Genomic DNA, 16,981 nt, shown 5'->3' on the forward strand with positions numbered 1-16,981 from the left:
ATATTGCTGATTATGCTTGCAGCTTAAGAAAACTCAAATATCCTTAAATATTAGAATATCATGAAAAGTATACTAGTAGGGTATTAAACAAATCACTTGAATCTCTAATTAACCTAAACACCTGGAAACACATTTTCAAATGTTTGATTTTGTTTGCTGTTATAAATCTTTTTTTAACTTGGTCTGAGGAAATATTCAAATTTTATGAGATAGGATTTTAGAGTTCTTCATCGGCTGAAATGCCAGTTCCAATATTAAAAGAATAAAAAGGCTTGCAATATTTCAGTTGATTTGTAATGAACAGAATGCCATTTTGTTTTTGAATGCATTACAGAAAATAAAGAACTTTATCACAATATTCTAATTTTCTGAGACAGTCCTGTATATGCTCATATATGAACATTTGAAGAATTGGTTTGCTTGCAGTCATGGAAACAGTAACATGCCAAAGCTGAGCATTCAAACCCAACCTTCTCTCTGAATTAAACCTACAACGCTAAAGAAGCCACTTCATTTGATAGGTCTTCCAAAGCGTTGCTGTTTTTCAGAGGCCATGGCCCAGAAGTCTTTCGCTCAATGAATTTTTTCTGCATCGGCAGAAATGCCAGTTCCACTAGTCCACGCCGACGTGTCCTTGGGCAAGGCGAAGTGTCTTGCCCAAGGACACGTGCCATAGGTGTGTGAATGTGTATGAATGACGATATATTCCTGATGGACAGGTAACACCTTGCATGGTAGCCCCATACATCACTGTATGAATGGTGACGTGTTGAAGAGCTCCGAGTGGTCAGAAGAATAGAAAAGCGCAATGCCACGTGGTTAACACTGTGAAATGGTAGGTTAAGGAGACAACACTACTTGGTTAGGGTTAGTGAGGAAAAGATCACGGTTTGTGTTATTATAATAGCGTAAAACGTAACTAGCGTAAATAAACGTCAATGGCCCTTAGTGGACTTTTCTGCCTGTTGCACTCGTTTCAATAACGGTCGTTCAATATACTGCGCTGCTTGCTCTGGTTGTACTATATGTTACTTGCCCCAGAAAATTATATAAAGACCACTACTTGCCCTTACAGTAGACTATCCACTCAGTAAATGCTGAACAGGTCCGCAAACAGAAATGGAGGTAAAGCCCATTTGTTAAAAGGAATGTGGAGGCAGACACACGCATCCATCCATCGCATCCTTTCTCACACTGCACACACAGCTCATTTAGAGTTAGATCATGAGTTCGGCTGATGTCTGTGTCCCATGTCATCTTCTTCTCTCTTCTTCTCAGCCATTTCACATGAAGGGCGGCTCTTCACAGAAAGCCTCCACTCAAATCAACAAATCACCAGCTGGTTATCTTAAAACGCTGAGCCATAACCTGCCTGATAATAGTGATTAGACATTCATTTAGCTGTCAAAGTACAGTTTCGGTGACTAGTGTTCTACTGAATGAGATTTGCTTAAAAGGCCATACCAGGATTTGTAGTAATTGTATATGTATAGTCTTCATTTTTGCCCAGCCTTGTCGAATGAATGCTGTGAGCTTTTTGATGTCGCGATTGGCTTTCATTGATTTTAATATAGCATTAAAATCAATTGGCTGAGTCTTGACACTTTGAGTTAAATCCTCTCAGGGAACATGAAGTCTGCATTAATTTTTGAGAATATGGATTTCTTTGTCAAACCTCTTTGTTAAATTTCAAGAGGGAGTATCGAAACAAATGGAAACCAATGGAATGACGACTACATCCAAAAATCTAAAACACATCAGTATGTTTTGCAAAATGGTTAGCTTAAATATAAAGTATGTGATTTACAATCCGTTGGATAAAACACGCCCAACCACTGGTATAGGAACCTTGTGTCCTAGCAATTAGGAAATATAATTGCTGCCTGGATTATGTTCACTCGCAATGTTTTTTCCAGTGAAGGAAGCGCTCTGCTCTCACAGGGAGACGGTCAGCGTGGAGGGTGAACAACGAGCAGGACGCTGAGAGCTGAGACCAGAGTCTAGCGTGTGGGAAGCGTTCAGCAACAACATATAAATGCTTTGCTTAAGGAAGGATTATAGTTTGCTTAAATGTAAATAAAGAATAAACATCACATGCTTAATAAAATAAAAGCTTTGGCAGGCATATTGTTTCTCTCCAAATGTATTTGCTGTTGCTTTGTAGACTTTAAACATACATTCAAAGACACAGGGTTGGTAGGGTTGTTCTGTAATAACCACATGGACAATGCTCGCAATATGTGAAAACATAACGTGAATGTGTGTAGTCATCAAGTCATTGCCAATAAGAAAAAAAAGGGCCAAAAACATCTATTGTTGAGATTTATTTGAACATCTGTAAGCACTGACAACCGAAGAACACAGTGCACAGCTTTTCACATCGGTCATATTCTAAATGTGGCTGTTACTAAATAATGGCAACAAAAAGAAGAGAATTCATTCACATATGACCATTCGTGATCCCTTCAGCTTAAAATAGCGGTGAGAGGGCAGAACTGGACTGCTGCCGGGGCCAACCAGATCTGTAAAGGACAAACACAAAGTTTTAACTAGTTTTTCAGTTTGTAAATGCTGGAAAGAGTACAAGTTTAAAGTAAGGTACTCTTGACATTAAAAGGAAAAGTACCAGAAGTTTACACCAAAGATCCCAGACTTCAGTTGAATAGTTCAAGTTGTTTTGGTCAAAGCCTTAATAGTACATTAAAGGGCCGGGCGGGCATATTATAATTTATGTTATCTAACTTTCCACATAAAACCCCAGTCAATTATAAAGAAGCACAGGATAAGTCCTGTATGGAGCACAAGGTAACCAAGCTGGCTATGTATCTCCAGTGAGAGAACCTGGGCCTGCGGTCCATCTGGAAGTCATTGAATGGAGATCTGGACATTCCCTTCTCCCCTGCGTCGCACTGCCCTTCCCTACTGTCTACCCATAATCCCATCTAACAGCCGCCTGGGCTTGGCTGGCCCATTCAGACACACTGACGGGCTTAACTTGGCCGTCTTGTAAAAAAGAAAAAAAGCCTGGTTTTTCGGCGAGGCACTCCAAAAAGACACTTTAAATATCTGAAGGGGATTTAATATCAAGTCCATTAGGGATTTTCTCAAGCCCTGTAAATTGTCAATTAGCGGATAATTCTGATTTGATCCACATGCAGAGAGATCTGCAATGGAGAGGACGAGGAGAGGCTGGGAGTTGTACTTCAGATTAGCATCCGTGCGCCACAAGCACAGCGTGATGAACAGAAGTAGAGGATAGTGAACTTGCAAAGGTGTTTCCAAAATGTGTTCTCTTTCTCCTTCATAAAAATGATTAATTGTGTACAGGAAAACCAGATGAACACAACCCTCACAGATGGATTACCCTCAGTGGGTACTGTTCAGAAGAGTGGGAGGCTCGGGGCCCCGGGCCCGGGCCAGAAGGGCACGCTGCGGGTTCAAAGCGTGGAGGGACATTAAATTGTGTTTGTGTCCCTTGATCAAACATACAGCTGGCTGGCAGCAGTAGAAACCAAATATAAATCTGCTGTATAAAACAGGATCCCTACATTTCAAAATGGCTTTGGATAAAAGCATCTGTAAAAACAAAAAAATCATTACGAGAGAGGAAAGTGGCACAGATTATTTACTTTTAGTTGGACAAAAACATTTTATATTGGGAAAAACTCACATTCTTTGGAAGTGAAGTACAATGTCAGCAGAGCAGAGAGAACAACATGTCTTTGGAATTTGAAGCAACTTTCAAATGAAACAATACACAGATAAATCAAACCAAAACTACTATCAACAGCAAAGTGAAGCACGCAGATACGCCGCACTAGTTTGTGGAGAAATACTGTGAAATATTGCAGATGGCGAAACAAAGAGAGCCATGCTCTGCCTCCTCTAAGCGGGGTCGTAAATTAGAAGTTCTGAAAGGTTTCATGAAATGCTTGTGAAATCAAAACGAAGGCGCATTTCATTTTTCGGGAATGTGTGTGTTCACCTCGATCTGCAGCAGCATTTTATGATACATGATATGATGTTTTTTCTAGTGTGTGTTCCGAGTGAGAACATTAAGGATTTGTGTGAATACATCAACATGAATCTGAAGAGATTGAGAGCCGATTGGCCACAACGACCTTTATGCCAACACTCCTGCATGGAAACATGACTGAAAGAAAAACATTGCCAGAAATAAACTTCACAAACGGTGTAGAAACCATCACCAGCACCACCCTCCTGTTTCAGCAGCGAGAACGAGCATGGGAAACGTGGCTTATTACGGGGCCCGTTCACATCTGTATTTGAATGAATGTATGATATATGTAGAAATAGCTAACGGATATTTTTTGGGTCAAAAGTCAAAGTCGCCCTAAAGGCCAGATTGTTGGGGAGTAACCAAACTGTTCCAGGACATTTCTGGTGATGGTCTAGCTGGTCGTGCCTTACACCGTTACTCTCTGGGAAAGTCTGATTCAGTCTATGTGCAGTGTGTGGCTATAACTTATCAACGACATTTCTCGCGTGCTTAGAAACGATGACCAGCTGATGAAACACACCTGCTGTGTGTACAGCACTTCACTTTATTGGGAAGCCCCGACTCCAACAGTGAGACATTTGCTGACATGTTATGGTTCGTGGTATCTTAACAATGCAGTGTTGCGTTTGAAGAGACAATGCGAGCAGAGTAAAAAACTACTGTGAGCCAGTATTTAGCCATTCTTTGTCCATCTCATTATCAGACATCTCTCGTTACAACGCTCAACAAATCTGACTCTAGAATCACAAATCTTGAACAGGCAACACAGCTAACGAGCACGCAGACTTTAGCAAATGAACCAAACTAGCTCCCCAGTTTAACATTAGGTTTAAAACAAGTTAGGAAGAAAGCACCGTCATGTCAAGTCATCCAAACTGAATCTGCCACATGGCGTGTGTGGGGCCAAACCTGAGACACACACACACACACACATACATATATATATATACATACACACACATATATATATTATATATATATATATACACATAAACAAACTATTCATACACTCTGTCATACTCATTGAATGTGTTGTAACTCTGTAATGATTCCTTCTGTACACGACATCTCTTGTTTCTGTCCATCCTGGAGAGGGATCCTCCTCTGTTGCTCTCCTGAAGGGTTCTTCCCTTTTTTTCCCTGTGAAAGGGTTTTTTCCTGATCTGGTGTGAGGTCCTGGGACTGGGATGTCGTATGTGTACAGACTGTAAAGACCTTTGAAACAAATTTGTAATTTGTGATATTGGGCTATATAAAATAAACTGAATTGAATTAAATATATATGAGTGAATGAATATATATATATACATACACACATTTATACATATATATATATATACACACACACACTCACACACAAATATATTCACACACACACCACCAATTTTTCCTGCGGTGTTGGAAATAATATATTCAATACTAATATTGATATCAGAGCGAGGTCTGACTTTTGGATAGAAAACGCACTAATGTATGTCAGGTTGGGGAAGGTTTCACTCTGGATCAGGTCCAGGCCTCCACTCTCACATCGGTTTGTGCATTGTTTGCAATTCATCAGCCTTGTTGCACTTTGCAGGAACTGTTCTTTGGCTCTGAAAGTTCCCTTAGGAAGAAGGAGGGAACTGCTAGCCAAGCAAGGTACTGTCGAATGCTCAATGAGAGCTTTTTAAGCAAACAAGGACGTGAAGGTGTGATCTTATTCTGGGGCAACACAGGAAAGTGAATATGTATTAACTAAGTACAAATCACAACGGGATGAAATTGTCCATGGTGCTTTGCTTCATCATCTCATCATTATCTTTGAAAATAATAGTTTGGCATTTTTGGGAAGAACGCATTTGTACCTTCTTAGCAATAATTCAAACAGAAGATTAAAAACAATTACAAGATTGTATTTCAGTTTCGATGTCAGTTTGTAGTTTAACACAGACAGGCTATCTGTGTGAAATGTTAACATGAACATACACATGTAAAAATACTGGTAAATAATAGTGTCGAGTCAGAATTGGTTACATTGCCACCACTGATCTCGTTATAGAAACTGAACCTTTGACCCTGACCTACTTGAGGAGAACTCATGTAAGCTAATGACCCATATTCTGAAAATGTGCTGTTTTTGCACCAGGGAAAGCAGCACCACATCAGGATCACCTCTCAACCTCAACCGGTCTCCAAGTTGTAGAAAAATGGCGTGAGAGGAAGTGGCAGCAGCTGCTATTGAAACGGTGAACACCGGGCTACACATTCAAGTTATACATGAGTTCCACTACACTGTGGTGGGATAGAAGCCACTATTGAGTATTTATCAGTCTGAAATTATTACCGATATGGCGTGATGACTGTGGCTGGCGATCATCTACCGAGCTTTAGGTAAGAGCATCATTCTCGAAGGCTTATAGCTGTGAGGGTTTTTGAACAATGGTGGACTGCTCTGTAAGTGCTGATCCAGCAACATGTTTCCTGGCTGTGGTTACCTGTAACTGTTCAACACTTTCAATCAAATGCACTTTGAAGAGCTTTTTGCCTCTTGACCTTCCTAGATGAATATTTACTGGTTGGATCACATTCGGAGGTGAAAGAGCCATGAAAGGGTAAATGTCAACGTCAAGTATCATTGTTAACAATAACACTTTCTTCTTTTAACACAGCTTGATAAGAAAGTTAAGACAGAGATATAGCTATTGAACATGAAAGTGAAGTTCCACGTGGCTCAGCTAATGGATTTATTTCCTTCCCAGTCTTGTTGCTGCTGAGACATGTACAGTATAGTACGTGTCAGGCATCAGCAGGAAGTTGTTGGCCAATCGGACTGAGACTGAAATGACTTGCATGAACACTGGATTCTGCTTGCTGCTGCTCCACCTTCTGGTCTTGATTAAAATGTTTCAATGACAACAAGGTGAAGCAAAGTTGACTTGCTACATGCTAATGATGAAAACATGTAAAAAACTAAAAAAACAATTAGCAATGACCAAAAGGTTCCTCAATAAGACGCCTGCTTCGCCGTCAACCACATGAGCTCTGAGATGCACCCTAATTATTTCTCTTAACCAGCTCAGCCCTCTTTCACCTCTGGCTGGAGTCTATTTGATGTCTGGCTTTCTAGGCAAGCGCACACAAAGACCTAACCCCCCCCCCCCCCCCCACATTCATGCAGGCTAAGTGGATCCTTTCAAAGTACGTGCCCCTGTTTAACTAACTCCACAAGGTGAAGGAGACTTCCTCACATTTATTCACCCTAAACGGGATTCAAATTGAAGAAGGCACGCACACACACACACACACACACACACACACACACACACACACACACACACACACACACACACACACACACACACACACACACACACACACACACACACACACACACACACACACACACACACACACACACACCTCTTGGAGTACCGATACCCTCTACTGGCTGAAATGTGTTAAAACAAAACCAATGTCTGAGGTGGAGGATCAGCATTGTCTTTGACGGATGACCAAATGTCCCTGTGTCTATAAGTAGGCGACTGTGTATCAGTGGTCACCAGGTCCATCTTTCAATCAGAGCATTGCCGGGTTCGATCCCCGCTGAGGCCTTAGTCGTTGTGTCCTAGAGCAAGACACTTAACCCTGAGTTGACCCAAAGAGCTTTATGAAACCTTTTTCAGAGAATCAATGTCCTTTAAATCATATATGATTTTTAAAAATCACATATGATTTAAAGGACATTGTGATTCTCTGAAAAAGGTTTCATAAAGCTCTTATCGGTGTTCTGTATACTGCCTTTAAAAGGCAGTATACAGAACACAGTTATAAAATACTTTACCTACTTGCAGCTTTGTTAATTCTTGTTTAAACTACTCAGTGGTACTCGTATGATTACGTCCCTGTGGGTTTTAGCCCAATGAAAAACTGCATGACCTCACCTTCAACACGAACATCACTGTATTTTGTGAAGAAGACAGAACACCTGAAAAAGAGCGAGTCAAGTAAAGGTTGGGTTTGGGATGCCAGAGCAGTCACATTTATCCTAAGATGTTTGTCCTCTATTGGGTCTGAAATCACGATGCTCTGAGCCGGCTCCTAAGAGCCTCATCTTTAGCTGCCGGCCTGGTCCGGATCAAGTATTTAGTTTGATAAGTACGGTTTACCGGGGATCACATGCTGCTGACAGGCAGGTTAGCCAAAGGAGGAACTATCCTCCTAAAGGTGATTAAGTAGCTAATGAAAGGCTGTGTGAGAGGCGTAAGACAACTAAGTTCGTGATTTTGCACGCTCTCGGCATGTTGGCTCCTAATGGGATCAAACCAAACAAGAGTCCAACCTGCTTCCTCTGCCCTCACAGTGCACACGCCTCTCAGCGTTAAACACAGTGAAGCTGGATTCATGTCTTCATGGCTTTCTGCCATTGTGTCCAGCTTGTGCCTCATTATCATGTCATGGCAATGGAAGCCAACAGGCACTGTGGTAATAAACTAGATTCACTGGCTACGCCAACGCTCCTCAGTTCTTACACTCCTTGTACACATTCCAGGCTATTGAACTGTCAGTTTATGTTTTATTAAGCATCTTTTATTTACCATTGGATTTTTTATTATTTTATGCTACAAATATGGGTACTTTATTTGTTTTTATCTCTGTCATTCTGATCAGCTGTTGGTAGATGTGGGAGGAAAGACGGTGGTGTGTGTTCCGAGAAGCACCCGGACACCAGAACGCCACTGAGGTACACCCGATGGGAGACGTTGTGAGGTGGCTGAAGAACGCCTGTATTAATTAGAAATACATTGGTCGGGTTCTGTTTGCTTCTGGACTCAGATGCCCTTTGAATTGTGCACAAGACAACAAACTTTCAGAGTTCATGTTAATTAGTCTCAAATAACTTTTAATTTCAGTTCTCAGCTTCATTCTCTGTCTATCTTCTGTTTTTGTTGAGCACTATGTGCTGCATTTTAGTTTATGAATGGTGTTTAAAAAAGGTCAGACAAAGGGGAAAAGGAAACCTCCTGGTCGTATTGGTCAAAAATAATTCCCTACAATGTTGTTCAAACAAAACCTTGGAGAGGAAGTGTAAAGAATGCAACGACTAGTTTGCCCTTTCAAAAACAGTCGATCTTTGTTACACTGACGTCAGAAAACTTTCCCTCTTGATAATAAAATTAGGTCACAAACAATGCATCAATTATGCAGAGCACCACGGGGCCAATAACTTCAAGCGAAGCCATGTCATTTAAGTCTGTAAATAATGCTACTTATGCTAGATCTTAAATTGCATTAATTTCCTTATGAATACAACACAACTTCAGCTCTAAGCAAAGCAACTAAGGCATAACAACTAAAAAAGGCCTTGCCCTTGCAATGCAATCTCAGTCAATCTGGACACCAGGTGTCCGTACAGCAGGTGTTGGATTGGATTACCAGTTGGCCTTTTCAGGACACATGACTGTGTGAGTGTGCAGTAAGAGGACTAAGAACAGGGAAGAAAGGTAAACTTGTGGATTTGAGTCCTCAGCTCCGTCTCTAAAGAGTCTTAGCAGGTGATTTGTGGCTCATCCCCTGAGGGCTTAGGCTGTGACGATCTGACAAAGCTCGACCATCAAATCGGTGCCTACTTAACGCAGTGCAGCCAGGTTGGTGGAGGAAGTGGCTCAGGCCGCACATCCTTATAGTGGAGCCGTTTGAAAAGGTTGTTAAAGGGTGATCTCATTATGTTGGAACTCAAACTCCATGATGTGTTCCAAAGCAGGTTCAGGAAGGATTCTGACAGCTGCTTCTGGCAGGACACATTTACAGGGCACATGCAAACCCATACCAAGGGTGTTGACATCATGCAGGGCGGAGTGAACTGCATTGGTGTTGGTCTGAGAGAAGAAGGTTCAACAGATGTCACAGGAGCTATTTTAATTAAAGGTATTAAATGTGCTGCTCACACTACGCAAGACGATTTGTGTTCCAATCTGTTGATTTATATCCTACTCGAGGTGTGCCGGTTGCAATAGGATTCCAGCTGGAGTGATCCATAACTGGAGCAAATGGTTGTGATATTTCACAGCGTGGTTGGTTCACTTTGTAGTGACGGAGTCTTCAAAATAGAAGAAGAATGTTTCACGCTCGTTAGACTTCGACAGACAGCCATGGGCAAGTCCTGTAGTCCGCATCGGACTCCGAGGGCATGCTCCAGACACAAAACTAAGTGGATGGCATCTTCCATGCAGATAAACAGGATTATTTGAGTGTTACATGATTTCCAGAAGGGAAAGAACATAAGGTCACGCAGTGGAAGCAACGAGTTTCAGTGTCTCCAGTGTAAAAAGCCTTTTTAGTGCATGGCTGGTCTCACTTGTGCGAACCAGCCGTCTGTCCTTTATCATCTCAAGTGATTGTTTAGAGATGTGTCATGTAGCCCTTGGCTTCTATCAGGAGGTAGCGAAGGCAAAACAAGGTGAGTGATTATCATCACCAGGGACAGGAAGGGCGGGCAATGGCAGATCTTATCACGCTCATCTTCCAGTCCCTTTTCCTTGTGACCTAAACTCATTTGCACCTCCTCTCCTTCTTGGCCCAGAGCCTCATGTCTGACGTGAGAGGATGACACCTCCCCTTCCGTTGCCTTCTTCCTACAGGCCCCACTCCTCATTAATTGAACTCCAAACAAGCACAATTAAAGTGTGTGGGCTGGACAGGATCTATGTTCTCTTTCTGCCATGGGAAAACATCCACTCACCCCGCACACACACTTTCTCCTCGTGTATCAGATAATAGCTGCTTTAAATGTACGCTTTCCTTGCATCCACATGTCTTCAATCATCAAAACAAGGTTTTTCTCTGTGAAGAAGTCAGAGTGTAGGAACTGCTATCTCAGATGACTTAGATAGCACAAGCGTGGAACCGAAGTTCTCTATTTCGGGCCCTCGGCTCACATAAACACACACAGCTCAAACAATAACAAGCGACATTACTGATAGCACGAACAGCATCCTGATATAATTACACAATCAGAACATGCAGTCATGCACCTTACACTGGCTGTGAGAGGGAAGGAGGGGTTCAACACCACCCGAGGAGCATCCACAGACATCCGATGGCTGGTTCTGGAGATGACAACATGGATAGCCACTAGTGTTCAGAGCCATTAGTGTTCAGAGCCATTAGTGTTCAGAGCCACGAGTGTTCAGAGTGTACAAATAGGAAAGGCACAATGTAAGGCATTTTAAATGTCAAAAGGTTATCCCTTCCTGTGTTTGAGTGTTGGCTTATTATTACTGCTGCATTAAAAGTGAAAGATTCACATGAAATATACTTTATACATTCTGTATATCTGGGATTTCTGTAAACATTCAGAAGGGAAGTTGGATGAAAAGGCTCAATCCTCTGCCATTCGATCACAACACTTCCTACAACTGTCTAACAAATCCAAGCTCCTTGATTCTATGCTATTCTTGTAGTCAGTTAGTCCAACCATTCAATCTAAATCAGGACGGCCCGCCCGACTACTTGCTCAATTGCTGTGTGATCTGGTATGGGTGCTCATTGTACCAGGAGGGACAATCAGGCTGAATTTCTCTACAATAATCGTGGCAACAACAAAAAAAGAAGAAAAAGAAAACGATATATTAGCTGATATCTGCCATCAAGTCGTATTTATGGCTAAAGCGAAACCAAACTTAATTTTAGCATATCATAAAACTTTTGAAAAAGATTGATCTTTACTCGTCATTAGCTCTAAGAGCAGTAACAAATGAAGGATTTTGTCATTTAATTTGGAGGACTTGTTGATTTTAACGTGCAGTACGTCTCATGACATATGCACCAGAGCATACAAGGCCACTGGAGGCTTGAGTGGAAACATAGAAACACAGGTGTCACCAGCAGTGTATTTAGGATGAATGATGCCTGAACATTATCAAGCTCCACTGCGATCAAACAGGCAAATTAGTGTTTTGTTTAGGTATTCATGAAATAACCTTTGTTGCATTAATATGGGTGGAGGAGGAGAACGTATTAGGACAGCGATCCATGACAGCCCGTTTTTTCAAAGTCAGTGAAACAATGGCCTGACTGCAAATGAATGACTTCTCTCAGATTTACTTTCCTTACCAAGCTTATTTTTTCCATTAGCACTCGGTGCTGCTGAAAGGCCATAACTGAATAAGGCTTTGGCTGAGAGACACCTGTCAGGCAGGCTAAGAGAGCAAACATTACACCTTGAACCGTACCTATGTGCAAATAGACACACACAGACAGGCAAGCAAACACATGTGTGTGCAAACACAATTCAGCCGGTGAGAGGTAGAGCTCTGCCTGACACCCACAGGCCCGGCTGCCTGAGAATGTGTTTGGCTCCACTCCCTTGTTTGCTCTACAGCTTATTCTCGTCTCTTCTGCAGGTTTGTATTTTTTTGTCTCTCTGCTGTTGGTGCTGTAAGTGTGTGCCTACTAGGTGAGAGTGTGTGGGGATGTTTTTGTTCCAATGACCTGAGTGTTTATTTTGGGGAATCAAACAACCTCAGTGACATTATTTATTTTCTTAATCAGTCACAAGCAGTAAGTTCATTAAAACTAAAATGTGTGTGTTGCTGGCAGAGTTTACGTCTGATGAGTAGAACGTGAATAGCTTTATTTTGTATTAGTATGCCAAAAAAGCTATTTAGCAGCAACATATATAAAAATATAATCAAACCTGACTTCGGAAAGCAGCTACATATCAGGCGTAAAAAATAAAAGAACAACAGCTAAATAATATTGCACTGGTCTAAAGGTCACAACTTGCTTCACATTAATTGTGCAACATGTCCATACGACCACGTCTAAAGGTCACAAGTAAAGACAAAAATATGTCGATGTAATCTTTACCTAATCAACCCATTATGCCCCACAAATGGGGATAATGGAGCACACTTTTGGACGGTATCCTCAAAGGCATTCAGGATGTTGCAATCACCAACACACACACACACACACAAATAATGGCAGAGGGAAGCTTGGGGGAGAAGTTCAAACTCAGCTTCACTTTAACACCTCCGCACACCCGGACAGTTGACCCTTTGCTAAGTCCAGCACCTTGAGCACAGACTGGCCAATCACAGCGCAGCCTCAGCCAGCTTGGACAAGGGTTCCTTGCACATCCAACCAGGCTGGATAAACTCTCACGCAATCATTCCAGATTTTGTCCATTTTTAAGGATCGTTTTGTGGATTTCAAGATCATTATGGTTCCACGTTCTGCTTGGAACACAATATATTTGAATTAATATAATTAATAACTAACAAAAACCTTGCCTGCAAAGTCCACCTTCCAACTTCTCTCACCCGCCAAAGCACTCGTAACATAAGACGTTTTAAAATGCTTTAGGAACAGGTCTTAAAAATCGACATTTGAATATATACTATACAGACAAATCCAATCGTCTACAGGACATTAAAACGTCCTTTCTTTATAATGCATGTAATACTCAACTTGCTCCTTAACAGGGTTTGAACAAAGGCAATAAAATAGGTCATGAATATGCGATATGAGTTTCCGGATCATTCCTCCTCTGCATTCGTGGAGGTTGGTTTATGCCATTACAGGTTACTCGTCTTTTTGATTCTTCACAGCACACATTGTTTGTACGCCCTCTGGCGCTTCAGGGAATTATACAGCGAACAGCGCAGGGTATAAATACCTCTGCGTGTGCTTGGAGCTTGTGAGTGGTACTGTCGTGCGAGCCTCTGCAAGTATAAATAAAGCTTCTTGGGGGGGGGGGGGGGGGCTATCAGCTGCAGGCAGAACAGTCACCCATCTTTTCTGCTAACCGGTGTTGTTCTTGGTTGATCCCCAGGGATACCAGTGTTGGTTGAGGCCCGGCTCTGCTTTGCTTATGTCATTATAAATGGTGTCTACTCTCCATACCTTGGCCGTCTCATTAACTTCTTTAGACATTCTTTCTTGTGCTTAATTTCAGCGACAGTAAATCTCTTTGGACAGATTGGTAAAACAAAAAAGTGACAAGATGACATGAACAATGGCAGTGTCTTGTCCTCTCTGGATAAGCCACTCACGCTAGAGAGCTTTGTTGATGGCAAATGAGCACAATTAGCTTAAGAAACCGATGTCCCTTCATTGCTGCAGACACAAAAGACATAGCAGTGAGCAAAACCCAGCAACAAAGTTGAGCTGTGGCTGGAATCCGACTCGCCACTTAATCACAGGAGTCTCGTCGTGCAAAGTAGGGAAACAGTGCCCCACTCTGTCCACACTGGGAAAGACAAACGGGAGGGCAGAGTGTCCAGGGCAATAGGCTTAGAGCAGGAGTTGGGCAAAGACAGCATGTCTGCAACACCTTTGTGTCACAGGAAAAAGGATTATACGGTTTCCCCATGATCAGTAAACACGGATGCACGCACCAAAAAATACAGACAGCCCTATTAATTGGAGCCATAGCTATTATGAGCACAACAGGGGTGCGAAAGGCTTTGTCCCCCCAAAACTGGGTCATTATGGAAAACCCCAAGGAGAGAGAATAGAGGACTCTGCTTACAAATTAATCTGTGGGGGGTAGGGCCTCATGTTCCGAGCCACAGTCACCTGCCCACCCTCTTTGCACATGGCTGTGTTTGGACAAAATTTCACACAGCTTGGATGAGACTACCTTAAACCTCCCTTTGTGTTACTGTCAACAATCATGTTTGCACGCTCATGATCCTGCGGCTTTAGCTCGGGTAAATTATTTGCTGCTGCACCTCTGCCACCTACATGACTGACTGATGTCTGACTTTATAGCACACAGGGATCAACACAGCAGTTACTGACATGTTTTCTTTTCTTTGCTTGACTTTCATCTCCCAGTTTTACAGAATTTAAGCAAACAATGTATGTTAAAAATGGTATAAGTGAAACTAAAAAGTAGAAAAGCCTGGAAGTACATACAAGGATACATATCAACAACACAAGTGTATTTATATTAGTGACTGTGTGTTGAATACAGAATGATGCAGATATTTGGTTTATATTTTGATCACTTTGTAATGTTCGCATGGTTTGGCATCAAATTAGATTTTGAAGTGAGTCAAAAAAATTATGTTGAAACATCAAATGTTAACATTAATTTTTGTATTTAGGAATTTAAAATTATTCGATCAATGGCAACCACACTATTTGGGACAAATGCCCTGAATTCAAAATTGGGTACCCATGACATGACCGAAATCTGCAGGCCACAAGGAGTTTTAGGAATGCTCTTTTAACCAGTCAGGACTGGTGTTCGATGTACTACACCCCAGGCGTAGGGTTGGAGAAGTCATGCTACAGGCCACCCAAATACCTACACTATTAAAATTCAAGAAGCTTACATTCAAGACTCCCATCCTGTTATCCTGGTGGTTTGGATGGCTACCATACACGATGACAATGCCCCCGAATTAGATCCTGGTTAGAGTCCTCTATTGCAAGTCATGTCTCACTCTCTCGCTACCCGAATTTCCTGTAAATTCTGTACTTTCTAACTCATAAAAAGATAACAATGTAAAATTTATATATATATATATATATATATATATTACTGTGTCAGTGTTTCAAACGGCAACTTATGCTCCTGCCCATGTTTTAGATTTCATGTTGGAATTCTATTGACAGGTTATATAGAATTTGTAAACATAGATGTGTGGTAAACTGATGATTAAAGTCATCTCATACTTACCGCCTCAACTCTCCAGTAAACTGATGATTAAAGGGTACCTGTAGTCAAAAACAACAACGTGCTACATCCATTAGGCGCATCAAATAAATCATATTTTCCCTGCCGCTATTGTCAACAAGTCACGCATAGCCCGAGGCTTTACATTTCTTTGTCAACATTCCGAGTCCGTGAACGCTTCAGGGCGCAGACATCTTGCCAGTTATTTACTCATGTCAGAGGTCACTATGACGTAGAGTCGTTGAAAGGAATTCAGCCAATCCGGAGCCACTTCTACACGCGTTGCTTCTTGGGATAGATCGGTGGCCTCAAGAATTACACAATCTATATCAGGGGTGCTCAATACGTCGATCGCGGCGACCTGCCAGTCGATCGCGGCGTAGTATTGGTAGATCGCATGACATAAAAAAAAATTGGCCCGCCCCCCTGTCACTTTCTCTATAGCGCCACATTACAGCAGCAGCATGTCATTTCTGTCTCTACGTGTCGCGTTAACAGTCCTCTGCCTGCCGTCTCGTGCGCCGCGGAGCTCCCGACACCGGTTTGCGCGCATCGGGACGGACGGAGCAAAGAAAAAGTCACTAGCACCCCCGAACATGTCGGCCGAACATTGCATCAATGAAAGACATCTCCAGCGCTGGCTTATGCGCGATGTAGCTATCAAGCTCACTCTTTTGTGTAAAGCAGATTAGGTCTAATGTCACTATATCATCGGACATAAGTTTGTGTTCTTTACAACAAATGCACTCTGTCTGTTTTTTGTGGCACACATTTCCCACAACTGCACCAAACGTCCGCCGACTTGCGTGCACGGTCCGCACGGTGAAGCATCTGTACCGGCGGTCCTTCGGCATCAACTTCATCAGAATCATCGCTATCGCTGTCACAATTAACTAAACGGGGATAGTCTGCTTTTAATGGTTCATACAAGTATCCAGTTGCTGAATCTGACAATCTTTCATCGTCCATATTTCGCCCGTTTTCTATATTATTATCAAGTTCTCAGCATTTGTTTGCGAGCGCTCGACGTTGTTTACATTGGTTTCTGAACACATCCGCTGTGGCTGGCTGTCATCTCTCAACGATGTGACATCACACCACCTGCGCCATATTCAAGCACCAGTGCAATGAAGCTTGTCGGAGTTGAGGACTTTGAACAGCCTAAACTACGTATTGTTATTGAATACTGGACCGTCAGTGCATGAATAACCTTTAGAAACACATTATCTTTTGATCTGGCTACACATTCGAGATCACAACAGGTACCCTTTAAAGTCATCTCAGACTTACCG

At 42.1% G+C, this 16,981-nt stretch overlaps 1 protein-coding gene across 6 annotated transcripts in view; it reads right to left on the reverse strand.

The window, feature by feature from the left end:
• brip1 (BRCA1 interacting helicase 1) overlaps positions 1-16,981 on the reverse strand; it is a 104,006-nt gene that overhangs the window by 18,103 nt on the left and 68,922 nt on the right. The window contains exon 25 of one of the 6 annotated variants that reach the window (XM_056440600.1): positions 2,306-2,522. The exons of the other annotated variants lie outside the window; for them this stretch is intronic. Within the exon in view, the coding sequence (XP_056296575.1) occupies positions 2,466-2,522 (57 nt within the window). The 3' untranslated portion in view covers positions 2,306-2,465. Of the gene's footprint in view, positions 1-2,305; positions 2,523-16,981 lie in introns of those variants that run through there. 6 annotated transcript variants of the gene reach the window in all.

This window comes from Pseudoliparis swirei, chromosome 20 (assembly GCF_029220125.1).
Source record: "Pseudoliparis swirei isolate HS2019 ecotype Mariana Trench chromosome 20, NWPU_hadal_v1, whole genome shotgun sequence".
Classification (NCBI taxonomy): domain Eukaryota; kingdom Metazoa; phylum Chordata; class Actinopteri; order Perciformes; family Liparidae; genus Pseudoliparis; species Pseudoliparis swirei.